Source organism: Melanerpes formicivorus, unplaced genomic scaffold, assembly GCF_026170545.1.
Source record: "Melanerpes formicivorus ecotype bairdi unplaced genomic scaffold, bMelFor1.0.p_v2 SCAF_38, whole genome shotgun sequence".
In the NCBI taxonomy this organism is placed as follows: Eukaryota; Metazoa; Chordata; class Aves; order Piciformes; family Picidae; genus Melanerpes; species Melanerpes formicivorus.
The window spans coordinates 2,798,945-2,823,344 of record NW_027142390.1 but is presented as its reverse complement, the minus strand read 5'-3'; the positions used below and the strand labels follow the sequence as shown (position 1 = coordinate 2,823,344).

At 49.4% G+C, this 24,400-nt stretch overlaps 2 protein-coding genes across 12 annotated transcripts in view; one reads left to right on the top strand and one right to left on the bottom strand.

Annotated features, from left to right (window-relative positions):
* HEMK1 (HemK methyltransferase family member 1) overlaps positions 1 to 24,400 on the top strand; it is a 79,747-nt gene that overhangs the window by 30,695 nt on the left and 24,652 nt on the right. Inside the window, exons 3-6 of one of the 4 annotated variants that reach the window (XM_068157831.1) lie at positions 8,724 to 8,759; positions 10,567 to 10,826; positions 21,287 to 21,723; positions 22,195 to 22,286. In XM_068157831.1, coding sequence (XP_068013932.1) covers positions 10,775 to 10,826; positions 21,287 to 21,723; positions 22,195 to 22,286 — 581 coding nt within the window. In that variant the 5' untranslated portion in view covers positions 8,724 to 8,759; positions 10,567 to 10,774. Of the gene's footprint in view, positions 1 to 8,723; positions 8,760 to 10,566; positions 10,827 to 18,985; positions 19,070 to 21,286; positions 21,724 to 22,194; positions 22,287 to 22,328; positions 22,400 to 24,400 lie in introns of those variants that run through there. The other 3 variants (XM_068157834.1, XM_068157832.1, XM_068157833.1) reach the window with 3 other exon arrangements.
* On the bottom strand, positions 3,113 to 18,911 carry CUNH3orf18 (chromosome unknown C3orf18 homolog). 8 transcript variants are annotated; one of them, XM_068157839.1, is made up of 6 exons: positions 18,799 to 18,911; positions 17,850 to 17,966; positions 14,780 to 15,159; positions 13,422 to 13,447; positions 11,679 to 11,808; positions 3,113 to 3,891 (listed from the first exon to the last, which is right to left on the bottom strand). In XM_068157839.1, the coding sequence occupies exons 3-6, from the start codon at positions 15,011 to 15,013 to the stop codon at positions 3,676 to 3,678; spliced, it is 606 nt and encodes a 201-aa protein (XP_068013940.1). In that variant the 5' UTR covers positions 15,014 to 15,159; positions 17,850 to 17,966; positions 18,799 to 18,911; the 3' UTR covers positions 3,113 to 3,675. The 8 variants fall into 8 exon arrangements, with proteins under 8 accessions (XP_068013940.1, XP_068013939.1, XP_068013942.1 ...); XM_068157846.1 differs by lacking the exons at positions 3,113 to 3,891; positions 17,850 to 17,966 and adding exons at positions 9,759 to 9,775; positions 10,728 to 10,767; XM_068157845.1 differs by lacking the exons at positions 3,113 to 3,891; positions 17,850 to 17,966 and adding exons at positions 9,788 to 9,830; positions 10,728 to 10,767.

The window sequence follows — 24,400 nt, the reverse complement described above, 5'->3', positions numbered from 1 at the left end:
TTTCCAAGAAGTCATTTGTCTGAGGTTCTGGTGAATGGTATGATCTGGCTGTCATGTAGAAAGTGAAAATAGTCTGTCATGAATATCTCATCTTATTTTGGGGGAGGGTTTGGTGGAATTGAAGGTCCCTTGGCATTTGGGACATCCCAGTGTCTTGATTACCTTCAGCAAATGTCCCCAGGATAGTCTTGCTCTCTCCTTCCTGGCCTGTACTGTAAGGCAGGGCTCTGTTGGCACTTGGCACACCAGCAGAGATGCCAGTGCCGCAGCAGCACAAGGAATGATGACACTGGCAAGTTTCTGTACAGGGATGTAAAGTTATCTAAGCTCCTCTGAGATAAGATGCCATGTAACTGTTGTTACTGTTGTAAGAGCTTACAGATGCATGACCCAGCAATGTGAGCCCCAGCCCCACTGCATTTCTGGTGCAAATCCACATCCAGCCTTTCCCATGCAGGGCCCATTCTGAGGCAGATGTCAGGAAAACTTGTGCAGCTGAGTCCTACTATCAGCAAGCATTGCTGGAAGCTCTGAAGCTCTTCACTAGATGTTTTCCCTTCAGTGGGAGGGACAGGGGGGCAGCAGCCCAGGAGGGGCAGATGCTGCCTTGTTTTGAGGTGTGGTCAGCACAGCTGCTCCCTCACCCTGCTGCCGTTAGTGCTGTTGAGCATGGCATGCAAAGCAAGCCAACTGCTGCTGGGCAACTGAGCCCAGCCTCAGGTTCTTAGAAAGTCCCTGGAACTGCCACATGACAAAACACCAGAGCAGCTAACCTCAGCTGCCTAATGCAGTTTCCTCTCAGGCTCCTGCCACCAAGTCATGTGATGGCATCAGCAGAGCCCCGAGCTCACCTCCAGCCCAGTCGCTGCCTTCATGTAGTACTCTGAAGCATCGCCCCAAACCACAGCCAGTGTGGCTACTTTCCTCTTCCTTTCAGTTTGAGTGGGACTGAGGACAGTGACGTGAGGAATTTTTCCCTCCTGTCACAATGAGGTACAACCAGGTGTGACAGGACAAGCAGATGCTGTGGTCAGTGGCAGACAGCACGTGGCACTGCAGCGCACATGGCTTCGTGTCTGCATGCTTGGCACCAGTGCTGCTGTAAGTGAAAAACAAAATGAACAAACAGCTGAGAATCAGTGGGGATAAGCATGCACAGTATGAAACCTGGCAGGCCTCTGGAAAATCTCCTAACAGTTGTTACTCACTCAGGAGCTTGAGTGGAAATCCTACCTTAGAAACTTCTGAATAAGAAGAGAAAGAGACTTACTGTTCTGATTTGCTGGAAGCTACAGATCCTGTGGCTTGCTGGCACATGAGGTGCAGCTTGTGGCAGCTTTCAGGCCAGTGTGTTTATGGGTGAACCCATTTTATAAGTAACTCAGACATTATACACCTGCAGGCTTCTTTTGCTACTTAGGCAGGAAGCTGTTCTGAGATTTGTTAGTAGGAGTCTGCAATCACATAACAACCTTCTGCTCTAGGCACAGTTAGAGATTTTGGTCATAGTGGGGTTCATTGGTTTGCTTTTTCCTCTCAGGTGAGGATTTTTGAACTGCTGTGGTAGAGGGGAAGCATGGGAGGATATATGTGCTCGCTCATCCTGCAGGTTGTAGGCTGTGTTGCTGTGAGTGAGAAAGATCTGCCCTGGGCTGCAGTGTCTGCTAAGGGATAATTGCTGAAATCAACAATGACTGACTCAGTTTGTCATGAGGAGAGCCAAGAAATAGGAAGAGCCAAACTAGAGACGTGCAAGACTTGCAAACTGGACACAGTGTGAAGAGCTGCTTTAAAGCTAGCTGATATTTTTCCACAGCCTCCATAGCTGGGCATCCAGCCCTGCTTTCCCCAAGGCACTGGTTATGGGTGACTCTAGGTTATGTAGGAGCAGGCAGGGGGTTGTTAATGGTTCAGGCTTTATTGTGTTGCTACCTGCAGATGCTGCCAATAACAACTCATTTGTCAAAGTTTTGTGTTTGTCTGGGCCAAAAAGCATTTGTCTTCTCTTCCCTGGATATCACTACTGAATGATTGATGAAACTGATTTAAAAGCCACAACAGCAGCCTCGGTTTGTTTTGATGACCTTGCTTAGCTAAGGGAGGGGAGGTGTGAGAGGGAAAGAGTTTGCTTTTTGGCAAAATTTCCAAGACCAAATCCAGAGCAGAAGTAGCCTTGGGATCTTGTTCATTTCTCTTTCCTTCCCTGTGCCCTCAATACATTGGGAGATGGAGCAGCTGCAGACTCCTGTGCCTTGCTCACTTGGTTCCCTCTGCTGCCCCAGTGGTCACCTCAGGTGTCCTGAATCCAAGGAGTTAGGCATGGATCAGAGCAAGCCAGTGTAGCCAGAAACATTCCTCACTCTGAGACAATCTTCAGACTTCATCAATCTACTTTTCTGATATTTATGACATTGGTTTAAAGCATTTCTGGTACTTTGTCTCATGAGGATCCAGGGTGGCAGCTGGAAATACATTCCACTGCTCCCAGCAGAGCTTGACCATGTGTGTTTGCATTGGAAAAGACAGAAATTGTCACACAGACCACAGCTCTGGGCTGTCAATAGCATCATGCTGAGGCCTGCTGCCAGCGAAGCCATTTGTGTCAGGCTTTAGCCTAGAGCTGGTCCAACAGCAATGGGAATGTTGTTGCAAAGACCTTTGGCTGTTTGGGAAGGGATCCCTGCCACCTTTTGACCTTGCACTGGTTCTGTAATGGGGCATTTGGGCAGCCAGGCTTCTGAACCCAGAGCTACAACCATCTCTCTCCCATGATCTTTCCCTTTAGGCATCAGTGGTAAAAGACACTTGCAGGCCTGGCAAAACTACTGGTCTTGAGAAGAAATCTGAGTAACATCCCTGCCACAGCTCAGTAGTATGCCACCTCTTCATGTCTGGCTGAAGCCAGAGGACTGGGAAGCAAGCAGGATTTTATATGTCATATTTTAAAATTCTTACTTTGTTATAGTTTTGGCCAAGCTTTCTCTCCTTGTCTGCTGCTTCACCCCAAACATCCAAACAGGAACTTCAGGGAAGAAACAGCAAATGGTGCCTCTCACCATTTGTAGTGTATCTTTTGTGAGGATCTTAAGATTTCTTAAAAATACTTGGTGCCTTAAGAATAACAGCAACAGTTTACTGACTTGGTAACCCAGACCCAGTACAGAAAACTTCTTTACACAGCTAATTGCTGAACTTGTGTATCATACCACCTCTGGCAGATTGATGGAGCAGTCCCAAGAGTTCAGTTTTGCTCAGATGCTGATAGGGATTACATCTAAAAGAGTCTTTGAGTCCTTCCTTTATTACCTCAGAAAGAAAAGCCTTCACGGCACTTCCAGCTTACCAAACACTGTTGCTCCAGGGGTCGGTAACTTGGATGCATTAGAGGAAAGTTCACACCCTGGTATCTTGGGAGTTGATGCTGAAATTTTTATCCCAGCATTATCAGCTCAGGGCCATCTCCTGTAACTAGCTTTTGGCCTGATGGCACTCTCCCTGAATTTGCTAGTAAAGCTGCACAGTGTTTCTGAGCTTAGTCACAGTCATCACTTCAGAGGAGTGTCTGTAAAGAACCAGTTACACAAAGGTTGCTTCCTTGCAGAGCCTCAGGATTCAATTTTAAGTTAGTTGTATCTTCAGACCATAATGTGTGTGTGGGGTCCTCTAGTGTTGTAGCTATGCAAATAAAAGCTTGCTCATACAGCTTAGCTTTGGGAGACAGCAGTAGCCAGGTGGTCTGAGGTCGCTGCTGCCTCGTGTTCTATGCAGATTTGTGCTGTTGGTGTCAGAGCCCATCTTGCTGAATCCTGCAGAACTGAGGGTATTTCCAGTATCCAATTGCAAACAGTGAAATCCCAGTGGTCTTTTCCATCTTGTGGATGCTCTGTCTGCCTATTAAAGGGACAAAGTGGGCATTTTGATTATCTTTGACAAGATGTGAAATTGGCCAGCTTTACAGTGTTAAATATTTCAACAGAATATAATTGGCTTTAAATTTATGGCAGTGCATAGCAGAAACCCAAGAAATGACAGTATATATTGAGCTCATATATTATCCTTTCACCAGAGGTCTGTTTCCTTAGCAGGTATTTATTTAACACAAGAAAATGTATGCAGAATTAAGGGGGAAAGGCTGATTGGAGAGAGATAATGGGAGTGGGGTGGAAAAGGAGGTTGTTTTTATCTAGGTCATTTTGTGCAGTTCACGCAGGGTAGCAGTGGTGACAGTCCTGGTCTTCTTAATTCTGGGTGCTTTCTGGTTTTCCCTAACAGTAGATTCTTGTGTATGGAGTTTGGTCTCAGCAGAAAGCTGCATCACAGATAACCTTTGTGTGTCCTCCACCACATAGCAGAGGAATTGAGGATTACGTGGATTAGATCACAGGGACTGACCTAAATCTTATGCTGTAAAATAAGGCATGCTGCCTGGTATGGGAAGGGTTTGACCCCCTTCTCCTGCTGTGTAGATAAATCCAGGTGGGACAGCATGCACACAAATCTGTAACTTGATGGTTACATGAGAAGATCTAATTGGTGTTCCTCTGAATTCAGGTTAGGGAGCTGCTTTTCATCAGTGGATGCACAAGTTCAGCTGAAGTTCATGTCTGCATTCAAAGGCTACTTGAGTGGCAAAGACATTTTACCAACTACTTTACCTGATTTTCAAGTGCATTGGCAGGTTTAGTACTCTGCTTGCAAGGCTGTGCTGCCTGCTTAATGGAGCCCTATACATGGGAGTAACAGCTGTCCCAAGGTGACACTACAACCTCAGCTGCTTCTGAATGGATTAGGGCCTGCAGCGGTATGAGACTTAAGCTTTTCTTATGACATCAGTCAGACCTTTCTCAGCTGGTGGCATAGAGCATGGGTGGAAACTGCCTCAGCTAGATAGTAAATCCATTTGCTTTAGGTCAGTAGTATTCCTCTGGGACATGCACACAAAGTATTCTTTAGGGGAAAAAGGAGAATTTAGTCTTTGCTACCTCTTAATACCCTTGGAAGTCACAATAGAATACCTCTCCATAAAAGGGTGCTCAAGGAGAACAAACAATTCCACACTATTACAACCTCTTGAGTGTAGTTGAAACCCCAATCCCTAGCCTCAGCTTCCATGTTCATGCAGAGACTTGGAATGAAAATCAACACCTATCAAAGGGAGGGCAGAATTCCAGTCATCTTCAGAGCTAGGATCTTGTGCTGGATTGCTTGGATATTCTTGTTTTGAAGTGATAAATACTTGTTACTTGTGTAGTTAGCTGTCTAAGCAAATGTGTTTCAACGATTTTTAAGCTCAGACTGTTTAAGGTTGACTCAGTTAAAAACTAAGAGGTTATTACAGTAAAATCAAGATATGAGAGAGGTTTGTTACCTAACAATGTTTGGAAGATTCTCAGTCTTGGTGAAGGCAGGAAGAGTGTTGGCAATTTGCACCCTGCTGTGCCACCTCCCGTGCAACAGCCTCAGCACACATCTATCATCACAGGTGAGTTTATCTGAAAGGGGAGTTCTGGGGACTCTAAGGCAACATTTGATCATCCAGGAGCACCCAGAGATCAATGTGAAAACATGGAATAATGATCAGGAGGAATTGCACAGAGGGGGAAACAGAGTCTTCAAACATGAACTCCATTCTGTTGTGTCTTAGAGTGCCTTGTAACTGGCTTGAGTGGAAATAGCCCTGAGGAGAGAGACTTGGGGGTGCTGGTGGACAAAAAGCTCAACATGAGCTCTCAGTGTGCACTTGCAGCCCGCAAAGCCAATCAGATCCTGGGCTGCATCAGGAGAAGTGTGGCTAGCAGGTCAAGGGAGGTGATCCTCCCCCTCTACTCAGCCCTGGTGAGACCCCACCTGGAGTACTGTGTCCAGTTCTGGAGCCCCTATTACAAGAGGGATGTGGAGGTGCTGGAACGTGTCCAGAGAAGGGCCACAAGGATGAGCAGAGGGCTGGAGCACCTCTCCTATGAGGACAGACTGAAGGAGTTGGGGCTGTACAGTCTGCAGAAGAGAAGGCTCCGAGGTGACCTAATTGTCGCCTTCCAGTATCTGAAGGGGGCCTACAGGAAGGCTGGGGAAGGACTTCTCAGGATCTCAGGTAGTGATAGGACTAGGGGGAATGGAATGAAGCTGGAGGTGGGGAGATTCAGGCTGGATGTGAGGAGGAGGTTCTTCACCATGAGAGTGGTGAAACCCTGGAATGGGTTGTCCAGGGAGGTGGTCGAGGCCCCGTCCCTGGGGGTGTTTAAGGCCAGGCTGGACGAGGCTCTGTCCAGCCTGATCTAGTGTGGGGTGTCCCTGCCCATGGCAGGGGGGTTGGAACTAGATGATCCTTGTGGTCCCTTCCAACCCTGAATGAAACTATGAAACTATGAAACTAAGCCAGTTCTGCTTCCTGTATACCTGCAGAAGTCTCCACAGCTGAGGCTGTTTATGCCCCATATTGTTCTAGGTGCCATACAACTGTTTAGCTTCTCCTACAATTAATTCTGTTCCTGTGCATAGACTGGTCAGTTAATCTGACCTCTCTTATTAACTAGTCTTAAACTTGAGTCTGTGGGCCAGAAGGTGAGGCAGAAGCAAATGTGGCATACAACAACACTATCACCACGGAGCTGCTGATGCTGTTGCCCACAATGTTCACCCCAGTGGGGGGCAGGCTACATGGACAGAGCTGCAAGTGAGCTGATGAATTCCTCTTTTGTGTAGGAATTCAGCTGCTTAGAGGAATAATATGGCAAGCAGGCAAGTTGGAATTTGTCTTTCTGTGCTCTGGATGCTTGGGATCTGCTAGGCTGGAAGCTCCTACCTTGCCTTCTCCACCAAGCCTTCCTGAAGAGTTTCCATGCTGTGGAACACTCAATCTTGACCCCTGCAGAGCTTGCTCTGCCAGGTTTTTCACACCTGCTTCAGTCTTGAGCAGAGATGGGGAGTTCATTCCATACAGATTGCCAACAGGTACTGAGGACAGTACCAACTCCAGCAATTTTCCCTGGGAAATGCAGATGTTGGGGGAGGGAAAAATAAAGACAACCACACTAGATTTCATGTAAATAGTTTAATTATATCTCAATGCTTAAACCACAGAAACACTTGAATTAAATGACATCATAATGCTTCTGCTAAATTGTACACATACTTCCAGGACCCATGAGAGGAGGTGCTATGGAACTAACAGAGTACTCCTGTACAAGCCCAGCACGTACCCGTAATAGTCTCTTAGTACTTCTGTAACCTAAGGGCAGTCATCACAGGACAAAGCCTACCACTGCAGGAAGAATGGTTAAAGAGGATTCTTCTGTAGGTGTTTGTTACACAAGACATGTCAGCTTTAAGGTGGAACAAGGGGCATGTTTTTGCACCTGAGCTGGCAGCCATGATGCTTGGCAGCTGCCTGTGCAGCACGTGGAGGTGGGCAAAGAGCAAAGTAGGCTGAGGAAACAGCTCAGCTTACACTTGCCTTTTATCAAGTTTAAAACAAAGTTCCAATCCTAGGAGTAACTTTATGATTTAGGGCAGCTGTACACTCCTATTGCCACTTGGATACCTGTCCTGCTGCAGAGCATGGAGTGTGGCAGGCAGCATTGTGTCAGCTGCTGAAAAGTGAAACCTCGTTGGCCTTGGTTAGCTTAGAGATCTTTTCTAACCAGAGTGATTCTGTGGAATTGGATGTCCTTGTGGCTGGCTGCCATCAGTGAGCACTTGGAGATGGTAAGTGTACACATGTGTGGTGGGGGGGTGATGAGTTTGCTCCTCAGATGGTCACACAGGCATAATAACCTCTAGAGGACCCACTGATCATGTCCAAATTCTAAGGACTTAAAGCTGATTACATTGGGTGTTTGTACCCAGACACCTTCCTTCCAACTCACTGATCTTAGAGGCCTTTTCCAACTGAAACAATTCTACAGTCCTATCCCTAGAGTGCAAACATCAGCAGCCTAGCAGTGCCTCCTGCCAGATCTCCTAGGTATGGAGGATGACACTTCTAGCTTTATTATGCTCCCAGGACTCCCTGATTTTAAAAAGAAAGAAGGATACTGAAAACTTAAAGCAACTTAGCCCTGCAAAACTTCCATGAGGGAAGCTGTGCCAGTGAAGGAGGGAGGGCTGGTAAGGAATTGTGACCTGCAGGGCTCAGTGGCACATGCCCAGCAAAGAGTCTGCATTTAATAAATAGCAGGGGGGACACACAAAGCAAAACAAAACAAAAATCAGGGAAGGAAAAAAATATTTGGGAGAATAAAAACTAATTGGCAGGTCCAAACTTGTGACACAGCATGATACCTGAACTGCCACTCAGTAAAACTCCTTCCTGCAGGAAGCCTACATTTGCATCTGCCCTTGGACCAGCTGCTTGCCCCAGTTCCCTTTTGGCTGGTGCTGTGGATGGAATACAACCTGACAGATGCATGTACTGCAAAACCAGGAGGTGATCAGTGCATAACTGGGCACTGCTGTTTGTCCCTGGCCACTGTGCTGACCTACAGTGCTCTGGGCTGGTGGCCACCACAGGGCTCTGCAGAGGACAGCCCCCATGCTGCTCTCCAGTGTGCCAAGTTGGCCAGAACCCCCTGTGTACTCTCTCCGTCCTGCAGCCCTAAAGGATGCACAGGCAGAGAGATGCTTCAGCGTTCCAGGGAAGCTCCTGGCTTACCTGTCTAGTCCCATCTTCTGCACTAGCAGGTAATGTAAGCAGAGGCTAACACAAAGCTCTCTCTTGTCTTCAGCAGGAAGAAGAGAAGGCTGACTGCAGGTCCTGGCTGGTAAGGAAATAAGAACCAGCAGTTCAGTCATCTCTGGGGGCAGACCTGGTAACTTTGAGCCAATGTGTGTGTTTTCTTATCTAAGAGAAAATACTTCAAGACTTAATCTTTTTTTCTGGATAATGCTCTACCATTCCCTGAGCTAAGGCAGGAAGGGGATACATGACACTGGAATCCCACTCCTCTCTGTGGCCCAAGTACCATTACTTCTAGCTCAGCAGCATGGAGTTGCAGACGTTGGCACCTCCTGCCTCTTGCTGTGTGAATTGCCCCCTGTCTATATGGCAGCCCTAATGTGGGATATTCAACCACTTCCTCAGTTAAGATGCAACCATCCAACTGTTCACTGTTTCATTTTTTAAAGCTAATGAATTCCCCATGCTTTAACATCACCCTAGGCATACCTTTATCAGCAGCCCATCAGCCACAAGGGGTGTAAGACCATGGTATGTGTTTTACCTGGCATGCCCTAGATTACCACTCCACCAGGAGAGTCAGCTCTCCTTGCTCAAATGGGCTTTGCCACCAGGCACCCCTCTAACATCTACCAAAGCTGTAATCACTGCACAGAGAGGTTTGTTCATGGCTTTCCTTGGAGTCTGGTGGCACAAAGCCGAGGGGGAAGTTCTCTGAAGCATGCACCTCTCCTCCTTCCCTTACCCAGAGAGCAGGCACGTGTGCTCGGACAAGTTAGTCTACAACTGTTCCTAAGCACACAGCTTGCTAGATGGCATCGGTCAGTACCAGCCCAGACCCTGGAGCTCAGGACCTTGTAGTGGGAACAGACACACCAGAAAATCACCAATGCCCTCATGAAGGGTTTGCTTCCCAACAAGGAGACAGTTCCCAGTGCTTGTGCCCATTTGTAACGCAAACCAAGGGAGTGACCAGCTGGGCTCAGTAGATCAGCCATGCTTGCAGGTAGTCATTGGTTTGTTGGCTTCAACCTCCCCAGTCTCAGCACGATCCCAGAGCAGGGGCAGGCATTGTTCATGCGTTGATGGCATTGGCAACGTCTGTGAACACAAGACGGCTGGGTCTCTGGAGGGCTCCTTGACTTGTCAGCAGAATCTGCGTTGAAGCAGTGAAAGATGAGCCCCAGCAAGCCTGCCTTTACTCAGCTGTGTATGTGTGGGCCCAGGCTGCACAGCACTGGAGCTACATTCTACCCTTTGCTACAGGGTGGCTGGCTGACTAACGTGGCACTAGCAGGGCTCAGACAGACAAATACAACAGGCCAGAGAGCAAGTCAGCCCACCCATGCCAGTTCAGAATCCTCACATCACTGGATCACTATTAATGTACACAAGGCAGCATGAAAAGACTCAAAACTTCTAGATGGCCTGGGAACAGGCCATACACTGAACTTGGGCTGTTGTTTCAGACTCTCCCTCTCTTAATATGCTAAGCCTTTAAACTTGAGTGCTTTCTAAGTAGAGGGATCTGTGCATTAGCGAGATCTGAGGTATCCTGCTGGCCTGTCACTGTTTAGGAAGGATCTGCTTTTACTGTGCTAAGATTAACTCTGGCCTTGTAATTTCCCCTTTTTGCTACCTGAAGGAAAATCCTCTGTGTGCACTAAAAGAGTCCTCTGATGTTTTCCCAGTGTGTACTACTTCAAGAAGAAGATCCTTTACTTGTAAACAACTATATTTCTTGCTTTTCCAAGCCATGGAATATGCTGACTGTCTTTCATGTTCCAGCACACACCTCCTTTGTGCTCTTTATCAGGTTGGGAGGTATGTCTCAAGGTAAATATTTTATAATTGCAGTTGTATTTATTCTTTCTCCTTCTGCCCACTCCAAGCTTGCTACAGGTTTTCTGATGGTCTAAAGTGTATTGAAACTGGTAATTATTTGTGACAACTTCCTGGTACTGGAAAAGCAAGGGAAGACGTGGGTGACAGAGCAACTGGAAAAGAGAGGTCTACTCTACAGGGAGGCTGCATCACTGGCTAAGAGACGTACCTGTTCCACCCATCCCTGACAGCTCTGTCTGTCAGAAAGGCTTTTGTATGGGAGTGACAAAGGAAACAGAAAACACCATGAGACTGTCTGCAAACAATGGTGAGAAGCCCTTCTTCCCTATTTCTCCTACCTCTTGGTACACTAGGAAAAGAAAGAGCCTCTTGTCAAAGAGCTGCCCTGGACTCTCAACCAAAACCAAGTGGCCAAACTATTATGCTCTTTCCTAACTCACAGCTATAGTAAGTCTGTGGTCTCTGAGGACTCTACTATTTCTCAGCATGCTTTCAACACTCTGAAGGGATCGAAGCAAAGATGCCCTTCCCATCCCACAAACTAAATAGAGAACATTTCTTCCTTTTCTCTGAGCCCTGTTCTGTGCCCAGCAAGGCTGGCCTGCAGGTGCTGAGGAGGCATGATGTGCCATGCCACAGCACCCTGCAGGCTTTGTGCCTGTATTCCTCAGGCTTGAAGTGCAGTTAACCATTATGATTACAGGCTGTCCCTTGGCAAGGCTTTGTTCCACACTTGCATCCTTACGCAAAGCAAGGATACCTTGAAACTGAGTAGGGCAAAGGAGCCTCAGTGCTTTGTGGACACTCATCTCCCAGAAAACAACATTCATTCTCCTACTCCTTTGTGGTGCTCTGGGTGGTAAACTGTAGAAAACTCAACCTTAATTACTCAAGTAGCCCTTTTGTCTCTCCTAGTTGAGTAGAGCCAACACTTTGCCTCCCCAAGCTCTTTCTCCTAGTTCTGACTCTTCAGGCCATCCTAAGCACTCCAAAATGTCCAAGCTCTCTATCTCTAAGGCTGACAGAGATGAGGGAAGTCCTCCTGAGAACTTTCATGGTTTCCTTACTCTAAAACCCTACAAAAACTCTTTGACATGTAATATAAGCAGCACAGGTAGCAGTGGTTGTAGTAAGAGACTCCCTAGCTCCTGCTGCCTACCTTGCTCTGCGCTGCCTGGGAAGATGCTGCATCTCGCCCATGTTCCAGCAGCTCCTGCTCCAGCTCATCCTGTTCCTCGGTGGGATCAAAGTTGTACATGGGCATGAGCTGGTGCCGTAGCTTCTCCAGCCTGCCCACAGGAGGGAAGGAAAGGGAAAGCATTGACTGAGAAGGGCAGATGATCAGGCTGCCTTCCCCACCCCACTGCTGAGGCTTTCTGCAGGCTGTTCCTCCTGCTGCACCTGGATTCTGCTCTTCTCGCTCTTGCTGAATAACAGTCAAGTCCTGTCCTGCAGGGATGAGGGTAAGAACCTACTACCCACAGCTGGCAGGAGTGGAAGAGACCCAGAGTACAGTTACAGGGATTAATTGTCACCACTAATCTCTGTTGGCAAGCATTATGCACAGAGGAACCACAGGGATTTAAGATCCTGCAAACCTTGAAAGATCAAGCTTTATGTGGTGGGACAAAACAGAGTGGCACCAACTGGCTAGGTATTTTGTAACTTCTTCCACAACAGCCAGTCCTGCCCCATCATGCTATGCCTACCAGCAGAAGTCCACTTTTAGTTCCAGGGGCCCACAACTAGTACTTTAACTCTGGCGTTGGAGTACATAAAACCAAACAGAGAATAACAAATAGGGAACAGGAAAGAGTCTCTCATAGGAGGCTGATGCCTGGGGACAGGCTGCTCTTATTTTGGCATCATTGCTCCAAGTGACAGTGCTATAAAATATTACCCTAAAGGATCTCCCAAAATACTGGGGAGCTGAGAGATGGAAGATGAGTAGGCATGCCCCTGGGAAAACACTGAGCCTTAGGCTGTAGCTGAGTTTTGGGGGTGAGGGAGGGAAACACACAAGCTGTTACTGGCAGTGTTACCACAAATATCTATTTTGGCAAGTGTCATGATGACACATTCCCTCCCTCCTTCTACGTGAGTTTGCCAACACAACCATTATCTCCAGCAGTGCTGTGCTCACGAGCCAAGCATTAGCTGCTCTGGTGGCAATAGCCAGACCTGGCCTTCAGCATCTGGCTTGGAAATTTTACAGTGGGCAGCGGCAGCACTTCTTGGCAATCTATGGCCAAGCCTGCCATAAGGAGTCAGGGAGGGAGGAGGTATCATGTCTTATGCATCTTCACCAATGTCTCAGCTATCAGAGATGGAAGAATCAAGGTGTGTGTCTCCCTGAGTGCTGCTCTCCTCTCTATTTTCAGCCAGGAGCTTAACAAGGAAATTAAGACAGTAAGTCTTGAGCTAGAAATCTGCATCTCTGCACTGTGCTGCTGCCAGTTGCAGTGACTGCAGCTAAGGATGTCTTCAGACTTGCAAGGCCAATGTCCTTGGCCTGAGCTGCTAGAAAACAGAGGGATATGGGAATGGCTGAAACACAAGATCCACACCTCTCATGACAGAGTTCCCAGCTTCTTTATACATTCATAGCCCTGTCCAGTTTTAGTGCAGCTCATAGGTAAAGCATGAAGTTTGCAGGATCCCTATGCTCCTCCTGCTCAACCATGTTTTTCTTCCCAAAGCTCCAGAGGTCTTTGAAGGTCTTGTGTTAGAAGATGGGCCAACACCAGGAGTGCAGCATCCCCAGCCTCATTCACATGCCATTGATTTCTCACAGTCTTGTTAGCCACTCCTCATGTCCTTCCTATCTCCCTGTTCCTTCCTAGCTCTCTCTCTGGATTTTGAAGCATTAAATTCCCTTCAGCCAACAACAACCATTACATACCTCTTTCTCTTCCTGATGTACAGAACCTGAAAGAGAAAGGAAACCATCATTACAATAGGCTCTCTAGGATGGGAAACAACCACAGAGCACACAGAAAGGAGGTGTAGCAAGTCTGGTGTCACTGCTCACCAAAGCAGAGGGAAGGGAGAAGTGACAACCCAAAATGGAATTTTGTATGCATCAATGGAAGCTCAGTAGCACACTGCCTGCTCCAGTGGCCTGTTATTAGGTGTGTTAGTAGGAGTAAGAATATTAGGTGGATTGTTATGTGTAGCTCAGCACATTCTGGTGGCTGCAAGGCATATGTTGTGATTTAGGAGAGGCTAAAGAACCTTCCCTTTGTGCTTCTCCTCTGTAGGTTTTCTACAGCATGGAAGTGCTGACACCCCCTCCCCAGTGTAAAGGGAAGAAGCAAAGAGGGCATGCTCAGTGACTTGCCTCGTGTCAGCCTGTAAAAGTGGCTGTGCTGGGAGGAAAGGGAGGCTTTTGGCCTCCAGAGCCTTGTTCTGAGAACTGCGAGTGCTGGACGTTGCTCTTGGGAACTTATGACCGGTTCCAGGGTAACGTTTCCAGGATAATGTTTCCAGGTTCTCTTAGGGGCTTTTGGAAAAACTCCTCCTGGGGCCTGCAATGACATTTTGCAGTAGTCCCTTTCTGTAGGCTTCTCTGCTGGTTGTGTTAGCGAAGCTCTTCCTCATATGAGGAATGGGAGCTTGCCACTACCTTCTGTTCTCTGTTGGCAGGTAAACGATCTGGTTATATATCAGAAGAACTGCAGCACTTGCATTGGCTGTGTCAGGCCTAAACCTGTAGTTACTGAGAGCTTCTGCCTACAGTATCAGTGGCAGAATCAGTTACACAGCAAATCCTCAAGGACTTTGCTGATACCCAGAAAAAAGAACCTGGGAAATGCAGTCCAGAATGAGTCCAGCTAAAATGTATTCAGGTCACGTTAATTCAGAAAGGCATGGCCACTGGGCAGATTAACATAGTTCCAACAGTCTGCTTTAAAAGTTCATTTGGATGAACTTTCTGGGCAGGGACCCCTGTTGGCAAGGTTTAAATCAATACAGTTGTTCCAGTTAACAAGTCTTTGTGTTGTTTTAACTGACTTTTCTATTGCTATTAAAAATAAACATTGATACTACATAGGGCATCCCATTTGGGCTAGACCTTAGGGAGACTGCAGAAATATTGGAGCACTGGATAAAAACTTTAAAAAGAAAGGAATCTCAGGAACTCTCAGTAGTTCTGGGCAAGCTTTTAGTAGAACACAAGTAAGTTATTCAACCCAAATCAGTCCTAGAACCCCTTTCCAGCCTCAAGAGACAGAGAAATATTTAGCAGGAGTCTCTTACCATAGCTACAGCCAACCCAATCACAGTAATGATCCCAAAAGACAGCAGCATTGTGCTCATGCCAGGTCCAGTGCTGGCCACATCTGGGATTTTGGTGCTGTTGAAACTGGTAGTCTCAGGGCTTATGGTAGCTGTTTCTGGTACAGTCACATCTGGAGTTGTCCCAGGGTCTGGCTTGGCCGTGGCGGTGGTGCTGTGATACAAGTCATGCACAGAGGGTGAACTGTAATTCATCCTGACAGCTCTTGGTAGCTCCTGTCACCAAGGTGTTGTCCTCACCCATCAGCTACAGAGGCTGGTATCAAGGACCCTCATGTGAGACTTTTCCTGTGGCATCATCACTGAGGGATTTTCTTCATAGGAGCCACGCTGGTGTCTGCCTGGGAGAGAAGGAGAACAAATGCACAGTGCAGAGCTCTTAAGAGACAGGCATAATCTTTTCCAAAGCTTCCAAATTCACCAGTACAATTTTTGAGGGCAGCTCACAGATGCTCACTCAAAATAAGAAAAATAAATTTCAGGGGTACTGACAGCCCCCCCAAGTTGTGCCTGGTTCTCTGGAAGTCAGTGATACACTGCCCTTGCTGCTCCAGCTCTGCCTCTTTGCAGGTACCTGTGTATCTGTGTGAGAACAATCTCAGAACTCCTGCCTTTGGCCTCCTCCAGACTGAGGCAGGTGGCCTCAATCTGCCCTGGAAGACACAGCATTTTCCTGCTTGTGTCTCTTGCTTTTAATTTTTGGAACGTTGCATGGATCCCCTGATCAGCAGAAACACATCCAGTATCAGCTGTGAAGGATCTATATCTCAGGATGATTCTAACTGAACCTAAGATAGGACTTCCCTTCACTGGTGCCCAGTAAGTCACTGCACAATCCATTGCCCCCCAGTCGCTCATTCCACGTGCTCTGGAAAGGCAGCTTCCTTCACGCAGGGCGTTGCATTTGTGCCCCATCTGCTGCTAAAAGACAGTGAGTATTTCACAATTCCCCCCTGAAAGCACCCACTCAAGCTTAGTCATGCACTGCTAATTATCAGTACTAATTTTAAAGCGAGTCCAGTTTTGGATTGGAGTTGTGAAATGTGACAGATCTGTGCATGCTGAAAACATGAAAGGCTTTAATTGCTCCATGGTCCTGTTATGCAAATGATGAGGAGTTGCAACACACCAGGGGGTGAGCCTATGCGAAGTATTTTGCACTTTGTTTATAAACCCTTTCTATGTAACATTGGTTCAGCAGCTGCTTGCCTGAAAATGCAGCTACCCCTGGACCAGAGCAATGCCAGCCTCGAGAATTGTGGCAGTCCTCTGATAATGTCTCTGCAGTTTTAGAAGACATTACAGGTCTGGACTGGAATGAAGCCTGGACACAGAGGTTAATGAGATCTCAACAGAAAAAGCTGTGCCTGCAAAGAGAAATGAGCCTTTGTTCTGCTTTGCTCTTCTATTCTGGGCAAGGTTATCAGACCATTCCCACTACAATGCCTCCCTGCTGCCCAGAACTGTATGAAGCAGAGTGATGAACATCTGTCACTCGCTGGAGCAGGGACATCACACCAGGCAAACAGTACCAGGCTACCCTGTGGTTAGTGGGCAGCATAAGTAGCCTCCTCAGCTTGCACAGCACTTGTCCTGTGTCGCCCTGTGGCCACCTTGACATGCACAGCACTCATCTTGCATTGTCCTGGGCAGGTAAAAACCTCTCATCATGCATGCAAGATGTGTCTCTCAGCTTCCTGTGAACACCTTGGTGAAGGAGGAGGGGCTGGTAGGTTTTGAAGTGCTTGAGAGACTGTGGGAGCTGTCAAATGCCCATGAACTTCTGGAGACTTGTGAAGACAGAATTTCCTCTGGTCTCATCTAACCATGCTGAGACACAAGTTCATTGCAGCTGAAAGGGACTGCGTCCTTCACCCACCACCAAACCATCCATGCCTAGTTTAAACCATGTGTTGGCTGGATTTCCACAGCCATTACTGACCACAGTGGAGCTCAGGTGTAGGAGACATTCAAACACAAAGATAACAAATTTGAAATGCCACAAATTTGAAGGGTTGCTGCAGCTACAACCCATCAGGGAAGGAACTGTTGAGCAGGTTACTGGGCAAATTGAGCAGCTGCTTAGAGGGAATCATTGATTTGTGCTATTTGGGGAAACTCTCTGTGACAAAACCTCACATTTGAAAAAAAGCCACCACCAAGAAAACAGAAGGCAGAAAAAGAGCCCAAGTGAAAAGATTGAAGGAGGCCCAAAAGCTTGGCAATGTACAGCTCTGGATCTGAATGTTCGAAACAAAAGGGGCTAGGTTTTCATATCAGTGCACTGGAGCTGACACCAAGCCTTTGGCTAGGACCCCTTCTGGATGGACTACAGACTGTGCTGCTGTGCACTACTCCCCTGAACAAATTTGGCCAGGTTAGAATTAGCCACCTGAAAACCTGGTCAAGGGGGAATGGGGGCTCTTGTTCATGCTGTCAGAGTCCTGTCCATGCTGAAGGCCCAGAGACCTCGCTCTCAAACCATCCTCTATGAAAACGTCTGTGACATGGCTTAGTTCCAGATCCAGATGAAGGCATTTCTGTTCCCAAGGCCCTTCTGGTCCAGGCAGCAGAGGGTCAGATGGTGGTGCTGAGTGTAAGTATGGCCCTGGACCCACAGCTTGCAATAGCAGAGCTGGAGGTGGATGATCTTTCCTACCACTTTCCCTTCCATTGTCACCCTGGTGCTGGGAGTTTGATCCGCAGGCTGGATGTACTCCAAGTCTCTGATGGCTGCTCTGGGGCCAGGGACAGCTACTACCTATTGCTGGTAGATTTTGGCACAATTCATGCACAAATAGAACAAAACAGAAGAGGAACCAGATCCTCAGCTGCTGCAAGCTGGCATTCTTCCATTGCTTGCACCAACAGAGCTTCTTACACAGCCAGGAGAGCCCTATGCTGGGCTTGGATAGGTCTGGGAATAGGAAAACAGATTTGTTTCTCTAAACCACCCTTTCCAAACTGGTCTCTGATAGGTGCTGTGGTGACCAAAATCTCAAGAGCTGCAGAACATTTTATCAGGCACTGCCTTAAGGCTGCTGGTTTATCTCAGTCTTGGTTTTAATCTCTCTGTGCTGCAGTTTCCCCTCGGGTCTGACAGGAATAAAGGCTTGTGTCACAGGGATAAAGATGGGCCATGAGGTCTCTGGAGGAAGAGGCAAATAGTAACTACTATTTTTTCTGCATTACTTTACCAAGGCCAAGTGTCTTTAGTACTGGGAGCAGCACTGGGTCAGTGGTGGCCGTGGGCTGTGCCTTCCCAGTGTGTGAACTTACGGCTCTCTCCCCCTGCTCCAGGGCTGGCCAGGCTCCGAGGCGGCCCCGGGGGAAGCCGCGATCGCGTGTGGCCACTGTCCGGACATCGCCGCTGTCCCCCTCCGGCTGTCAGAAAGATGCCAGGGGCCCATCCCACCCCGGGACACGCCACGGCAGTCTCACCGCTCTTCTGACTCCGCCCTGACAGAAAACTGGAACGCAAGCACTCGTCTTGACCCCCCTCAACCCTCTCCGGGCTGCGTCCCCCCAGCTGCCAGGGGACTCGGTCCCTGCAGGAGGTCGCTCTCTGCCCGTCCCGGGGAGAAGTTTCCAGACGGATAACGGGTTCCACGGCCCTTCCCGCTCCCAAACACTGCTCGGGCGGTGGCGGATCACCGGCGGGGCTCGCAGCCGGTACCCGCCGCAGTGCTGCCTGCGCCCGCCGCCCGCAGCGCTTCGCCTGGCCCTGCCAGGGCTAGCCGGGCCTCGCCGGGGCGGCCGAGACGGACACGGGATCCGGCACAGTGCGGCGCGCAGCCACCCGCCCTTCCCAGCCGCCGAGAGGACGCGGCAGCCAACGCCTGCGCCAGCGGGACAGGACGGGGCGGCGCGGTCGGACACCCCTGCGGCCCAGCCCCGCGCCCCTCCCCGGAGGCAGCCGCGTTTCAGCTCCGCGACCCCCGCGCCGGGGCGGCAACTACCCGCCGGGGCCCGGCACTTACTGAGCGCTCCCCGCTGAGGCGTCCGGTCCCCCCGGAGCGCCGCTGGCGGTGGGGCCACCGGGGGGCGCGCCCTGGGCAGCGCTGCCCGCGGGGGGCGGGCCGGGTCGGGCCGAGCCGCTCTGCTCCGTGCGCACCGCCGTGCAGCCCCGCCCACGACCTCCTCGAGCCCTAGCGATTGGCCGACACCCGCAGGGTTCGGCGCGCAATTGGCTCGAGTCTGTGTCACTCAGGCACGCGGCCGCTGTGGCGGCGCTGGGTGAGCGGCGGGAAGGTGAGGGCCCTATCGTTTACTGCACAGCCCTTCCCCGGGCCACAAGCGGGAGTCGGCTGCCTAGTCTAACCCCGCCGGTGAGCTACGGGAGGTGGCTGCCCGCTGCCCCGGCCCCAGCGAGAGTCGGCTGCCTTGTCCAGCCCCGCCGGTGGCGGCCGCCGTGAGGTGAGGCGTCTCTGCGGGCGCGCCGGCCCCGGCAGTGCTCTGTGGGGCTCCTCTGCTGCCGGTTAGCCGCCCGGGCACTGAATTGAGGCGCGGGTGGGCAGCTCTCTGGCTGACAAGTTGCGACTTATGCTCCCTACCCCGGTACGGCCAGCGAGGCTGTATGGGGCTTATTCAGCCGGCCACCAGCCCAGCAGCAGGAAGGAGCCGAACAAGCCCTAGCGCCTACCCAAGCCTGTGATCGAGGCAGTACAGCACGGGGGCCGAGAGCGGGCCAGGCCGTCTCGGCCTGGAGTGAGTGGGGAATGGGAAGCTGAATGGACCAAACCACGGGAAACCAGGGAAAAAAAGTCTATTCCCTACCTGATACTCGCACCAAGAAGTAGCAGGGACCTCACACCAGTTGCTGGGCGTAGTCAGTAGTTACAGTAGTGGCAGCATCGCTCCAGCCATGGCCAGTGTGTCTTACCTGCTTCCCTAGCAGCACTGATGGTTCGTGTGTATTCCTCTCGTGGCATTATCCCTGAAACAGGGCCCTGGAGTGGGCAGCCTGGGTGAAACCCGTAGCTGTCAGGCTGTTCATGCATAACATAAAGACACTTGTTCATAGGGGCTGCTTGCTTATGTCTCTGCTGGGGATAACAAAGGTTGTTAGAAGAGGGCTCTTGGACTCTTAGAGCCAGGAGGTAGCAGGTAAAACAATTCTGAGATCTTTGCTGCAGGGTATTCCCCCTGCTGCTTCCTTGGAGTCTGGTTTGAGTTTGTGAAGGAGGGCAGTGGAGGCCTGACTCTTCCCACAGTTTTACTGTACAGCAAGAGCAGGGCAAGCCCCATGCTGCTTGTTGCCCCATGCTGCTGGATGCCCCATGCTGCTTGATGCCCCATGCTGCTTGTTGCCCCATGCTGCTTGATGCCCCATGCAGCAGGACCAGGGCTGCTGCGCGGTTTCAGGGCCGGTGGCTGCCCAGCTGACCCAGCCTCCCCAGATTGCCCTGCAGCAGCACTCTTGGGAGGCAGAGAACCACACACCCTGGGTGCTGCCAGCTGCTGGGAAGAGGTACTTAGTTGTTTGTGTGGTGGTTTTCTGGAGGAATTGGAGAAGGGGAAGTTGTGGCGTCTCCCAGACAGTGATGAAAAGCAGCCATCAAGAGAGGAATGGGATGGGTGCTCAGGGCAACCGGCAGTGCCTCCAGGGGCTGTGAGTCAGAAAGGAGGGAGGGTCTAATTTCTGATGGATCACAGCAGGAAATTGGCCTTGCTATTTTGTTTGTCTCACACGGTTCCAAGTGTGATATGTAGTTGCTGTTTTCTAAAGTTTCATCTCCTTTGTCTCCTGCAGTCATATTGTTTGCCTTCCCTCTCTCTCTGGGTCTGCCTGTTCTCTCCTTTAAGAGACTGATTCCCTCTGGCAGGGTTTGCCTTTTCTGGCCTTTCCATCTTTCTTTCAAGTGTTTCTCTTCCCTCTAGTTTTGCCTTTTGAGTTTCTCTTCTTCCTCTGCTCTTAACAGCTCGGCCCTAGTTCTGTGGCCCCTTGTCTGCTCTCTGGAAATGGTGACAGTGTGGAAGACTCTTGAAGTCGAGTCTTCTGTGAGCACACCTGCTCGCCTAGGGCTTGTGGTTTATGAGCCAAGAGGAGTAAAAGAAATTAGGAGAGACTGAAGATCCTCCTTCAGGGAACCAGGGTGACCCACCTGTGAGCTGGAGGGCCAAGGGCTGGAGCTGAAGGCTGCCATGTCTGTAGCTTTCTAGGACCAAGGACTGGCAGGACTTCTGTGCCTGTGTGTAGGGATGCTGGCTTCTGACCTGCCACTGCCATGGACTAGCCTCCTGGTAGCTCTGGGCTGGGTGGGTAGCTCTGCCAAGAAATCGATTGCAATGGTGAAGCTGGTTAGCTGACACCTGAGTAATTTCTTGGGATAATGCTTTCTTACTCTTAGGGTGTGACTGGTTGGGTTTGTACCTGGGCTGGGGTTAGGGCAAGCAATCTGCATTCTGTCAGAGGGGAACGTGTTCTGCTATCCTGAGGCATTCAAGCTGTACTCTTACCTTTTCTAGACCAGAAGAACTGCAAACCAGTGTCCTTCCTATGCTGCCCTGAGAAGAATCCACTGACTGTGGTCAGCTGGTGCTTAGCTACAGTGGCTTGTGGTAGCACTAAGTGTCCTGTGAGTCTCAGCATTGGATGGTCTGATGACAGCAAGGAACACATTTGGAAACTAGGAACTGATTTCACAACAATGAGATTCCTCACCCATGCACTGCTCAGAAGGTTGTCTGGTCTCTCATCTTGGTGCCTGCCAAGGGAATTCAGTCAAAGTCCTATCCTCAGTCTGAAGTGGTCACCTCTGAGGCAGAGCTGCAGTGAAAGACCTGGATTTGTGACTGCCACTGATGTGGTCAAGTACTGGCAGAAGGTGTTTGAGACCAATGGGGTCCCTGAAGCACAAGAATCCAGTGAATACATTGTGTCATTTGTCCTGGGAGCAAAAACAGTTAAGTACCAAGGAAAGAATAAGTTTTGTGTGTGCCTCTGTCATTTGGGTTGAGTCCTTTACCTCTCTTTTTACCTCACTTAAAGGAAGCAGAGCAACTTTTCCATCCCTAGATGGCAGAAAGGGTGAGCCATAGTTTATTATTGCCAGTAAAGCACTCAGAGCATCTTCAGTGCCTTCCTTTGCAGAAAATGAAATGTTAACCCATGACCTGTCCACAGACCCTGTACCTGACTTGCCTGGTGGTACATTTCTTAGTTGTACCGATTTTTCTGAGCCCTGAAAAGTAGCAGAAGAACAGTTGTACAGGCTGGGCTTAAAACATGCAGCTGGGTTATCATTTCTGGTTCCAGCAGTCCCAGGCACATGTGTTTGTCAGCATGGTGGGCCTCCCTGGGAGGTGCATCAGGAGGGTACAGAGGACACCCAGGTGTCAGAGATGGGCAGGGTTTAAAGTGACCTTGTCTTCAGTTTCAGAGCTTGCATTCCAAAAGCCTCCACACTCCACTTACAGCAGTGCAGCAGGAGCACATCCAGCAGCTGAGCTACAAGCGATTGGAAAGGTAGGAGCAGCCTGTTACACTTGTGTCTTTGGAGGGGTTTCCTACAGCCTTAACACAGTCAGAAGAATGGAAGCAGAGAGAAGGCAGAAGACAATTAGCAGTGGATATGTCAGGTAACAGTACTGTGCTGGTCCCTCATGGTTAGTGTCCAGCAGCAAACCACCTGTCTGTCCTGTCTGGGAGTGAAGTGCATTGCAGAGGAGCAGGAAAGTGTCAGTAGTGGCTCCTGAGTTGGGTGTGTTTCCACTGAGCCCTTCTGGGCTTACAAAATTAAGCCTTGGCCCTTCTGTACTGGTTCAGCTTTCTCTTCAGCTGTCAGTCCTACACTGGGCTGTGGTGTTGCTGTGCTTTCCTTTCTAGGCATTGCCTGCAGAGGGATTTCTCTGCTGTTTAGAGATGTCCATGGCTGCCAAAGCTTAGGTCTCCATTTGTTTGCTGTGTGTGAGGGGATCTTTTAGCAAAAAATGAAATGGGTTTAGTGTGAAGGAGCTACCTGGGGAGTAGCATGTGGGGAGAGGAAATATTCAGGAACTTAGATCATTTGGAAGGGAGGTTGACCCTTGGCAGTATGTTTGGAGGTGGCTTCCTCCTGCTTGTTTATGTGAGTATGTTATGATGTGGATCCTCATTTTGCTGTGTGGATTAGTCCTGCCCTGATTTACACAGGATAGGATAGAAGTTTTCTCAGGGAGTCAGTGTGTTGACAGTGGTTACTGCCTGTAAGATCTGAGTGTCTTCCCTGACATTTTCCTGCTGGTCTCAAATCTTGTGTTACAAGCAGAAATGCAACATTCCCAGGGCCATCTCCCTTGCAAGTTGCTCTATCTTAAGCATTGTTTAACATCCAGAAGTGAGGTATGGTGCCTCACAGCAGCTGAAAACATGGCCTCAAATTCATGGAATCATGGGATCATTGAGATTGACAGGCACCTCTGGAGTCTAGCCCACCCTCTAGCTTTAAGCAGGATCAGCCAGAGCAAGTTGCTCAGAGCCATGCCCAGTCTGATTTTTATTATAACCAGGTACAGATTACAACTCAGCCTGTGTGAACATCCTGTTCCAGTGTTTGACCACCCTCACAGTGTTTAAAAACAATAATAAGATAATAGAGAGGTTCTTAGGTCCAAATGGACTTTCCTGGCTGGCAGCTTGTGCCCTTGGCCTGTCTTTTCACTGGATACTGCTGAAAAGAGTCAGGCTCCATCTTCTTCACTCCATCTCATCAGATACATATGGTTGCTGATGAGATTTCCCTCTCTTGCCCCCACAGCCTGAGCCTTCCCTTCTCAAGGCTAAACTGTTTCCCCTCTCAATCTCCCTCCTTGTATGTTCTAAGCTCCAATCCTTTAATTGTCTTAACAGCCATTTGTTGGACTTATTCCAGTATGTCCATGAAAGTCCTGTACTGGGAGCCCAATACCCCACATGCTCCCTACCAGTGCTGAATAGAGGGGGAGGATGCCCACTTCCACCTTCTGGCAGTGTTCTGCCTCTTGCAGCCTAGGAAGCCTTTGGCTGCCTTTAATGCAAGGGCACACTGCTGACTCACAGTCAGCTTGTCCACCCACTCCCCAGGGCCTTTCCTGTAAGGCCACTGTCCATCTGCTTGGTCCCTAGCCTGCACTGGTGCATGGGGTTATTCCTTCCCAGTTTATAGGACTCCATGTTGCTCTGTGCTGAATTTCATGAGGTACCTGTCAGCCCATTTCTCCAGCCTCCTGAGAGCCCTCTGGAAAGTAGCACACCCATATGGTCTGTTAACCACTCCCCCCAGTTTTCTGTCCTCTGCAAACATGTCAAGGGTGCTCTGTGTCCCTTCATCCAGATCATTAATGAAGGTGTTATGCTATATTTGCCCTTCTGTTGACCCCAGGGTTACTCCACGAGTGATCAGCCTTCAGCTGGACTTTGTGATGCTGAATGCAGCCCTCCAAGCCTGCCAGTTCAGTCAGTTTTCAGTTCACCTCATTTAACTTAATGAGCTTGTACATGAGGATGTTAGGTGAGACAGTATCAAAACTCTTAGGAAGGTCAAGATAAACAGTGTTGATTCCTCAGGGCACTTTGTGCCAAGGGTGGCTGTCAGGTTGGTCAGGAATGATATCCCCTTTCTA

Excerpts from the sequence above, each read along its gene's own strand:
- CUNH3orf18 (XM_068157839.1), bottom strand. The coding sequence starts at position 15,013 with ATGAATTACAGTTCACCCTCTGTGCATGACTTGTATCACAGCACCACC. Across the intron at positions 11,809-13,421 it reads TACATCAGGAAGAGAAAGAG|GCTGGAGAAGCTACGGCACC; the intron begins GTATGTAATGGT and ends TCCTGTGGGCAG. Across the intron at positions 3,892-11,678 it reads CCCAGGCAGCGCAGAGCAAG|GCAGACAGAGCATCCACAAG; the intron begins GTAGGCAGCAGG and ends TCCCTTTAATAG.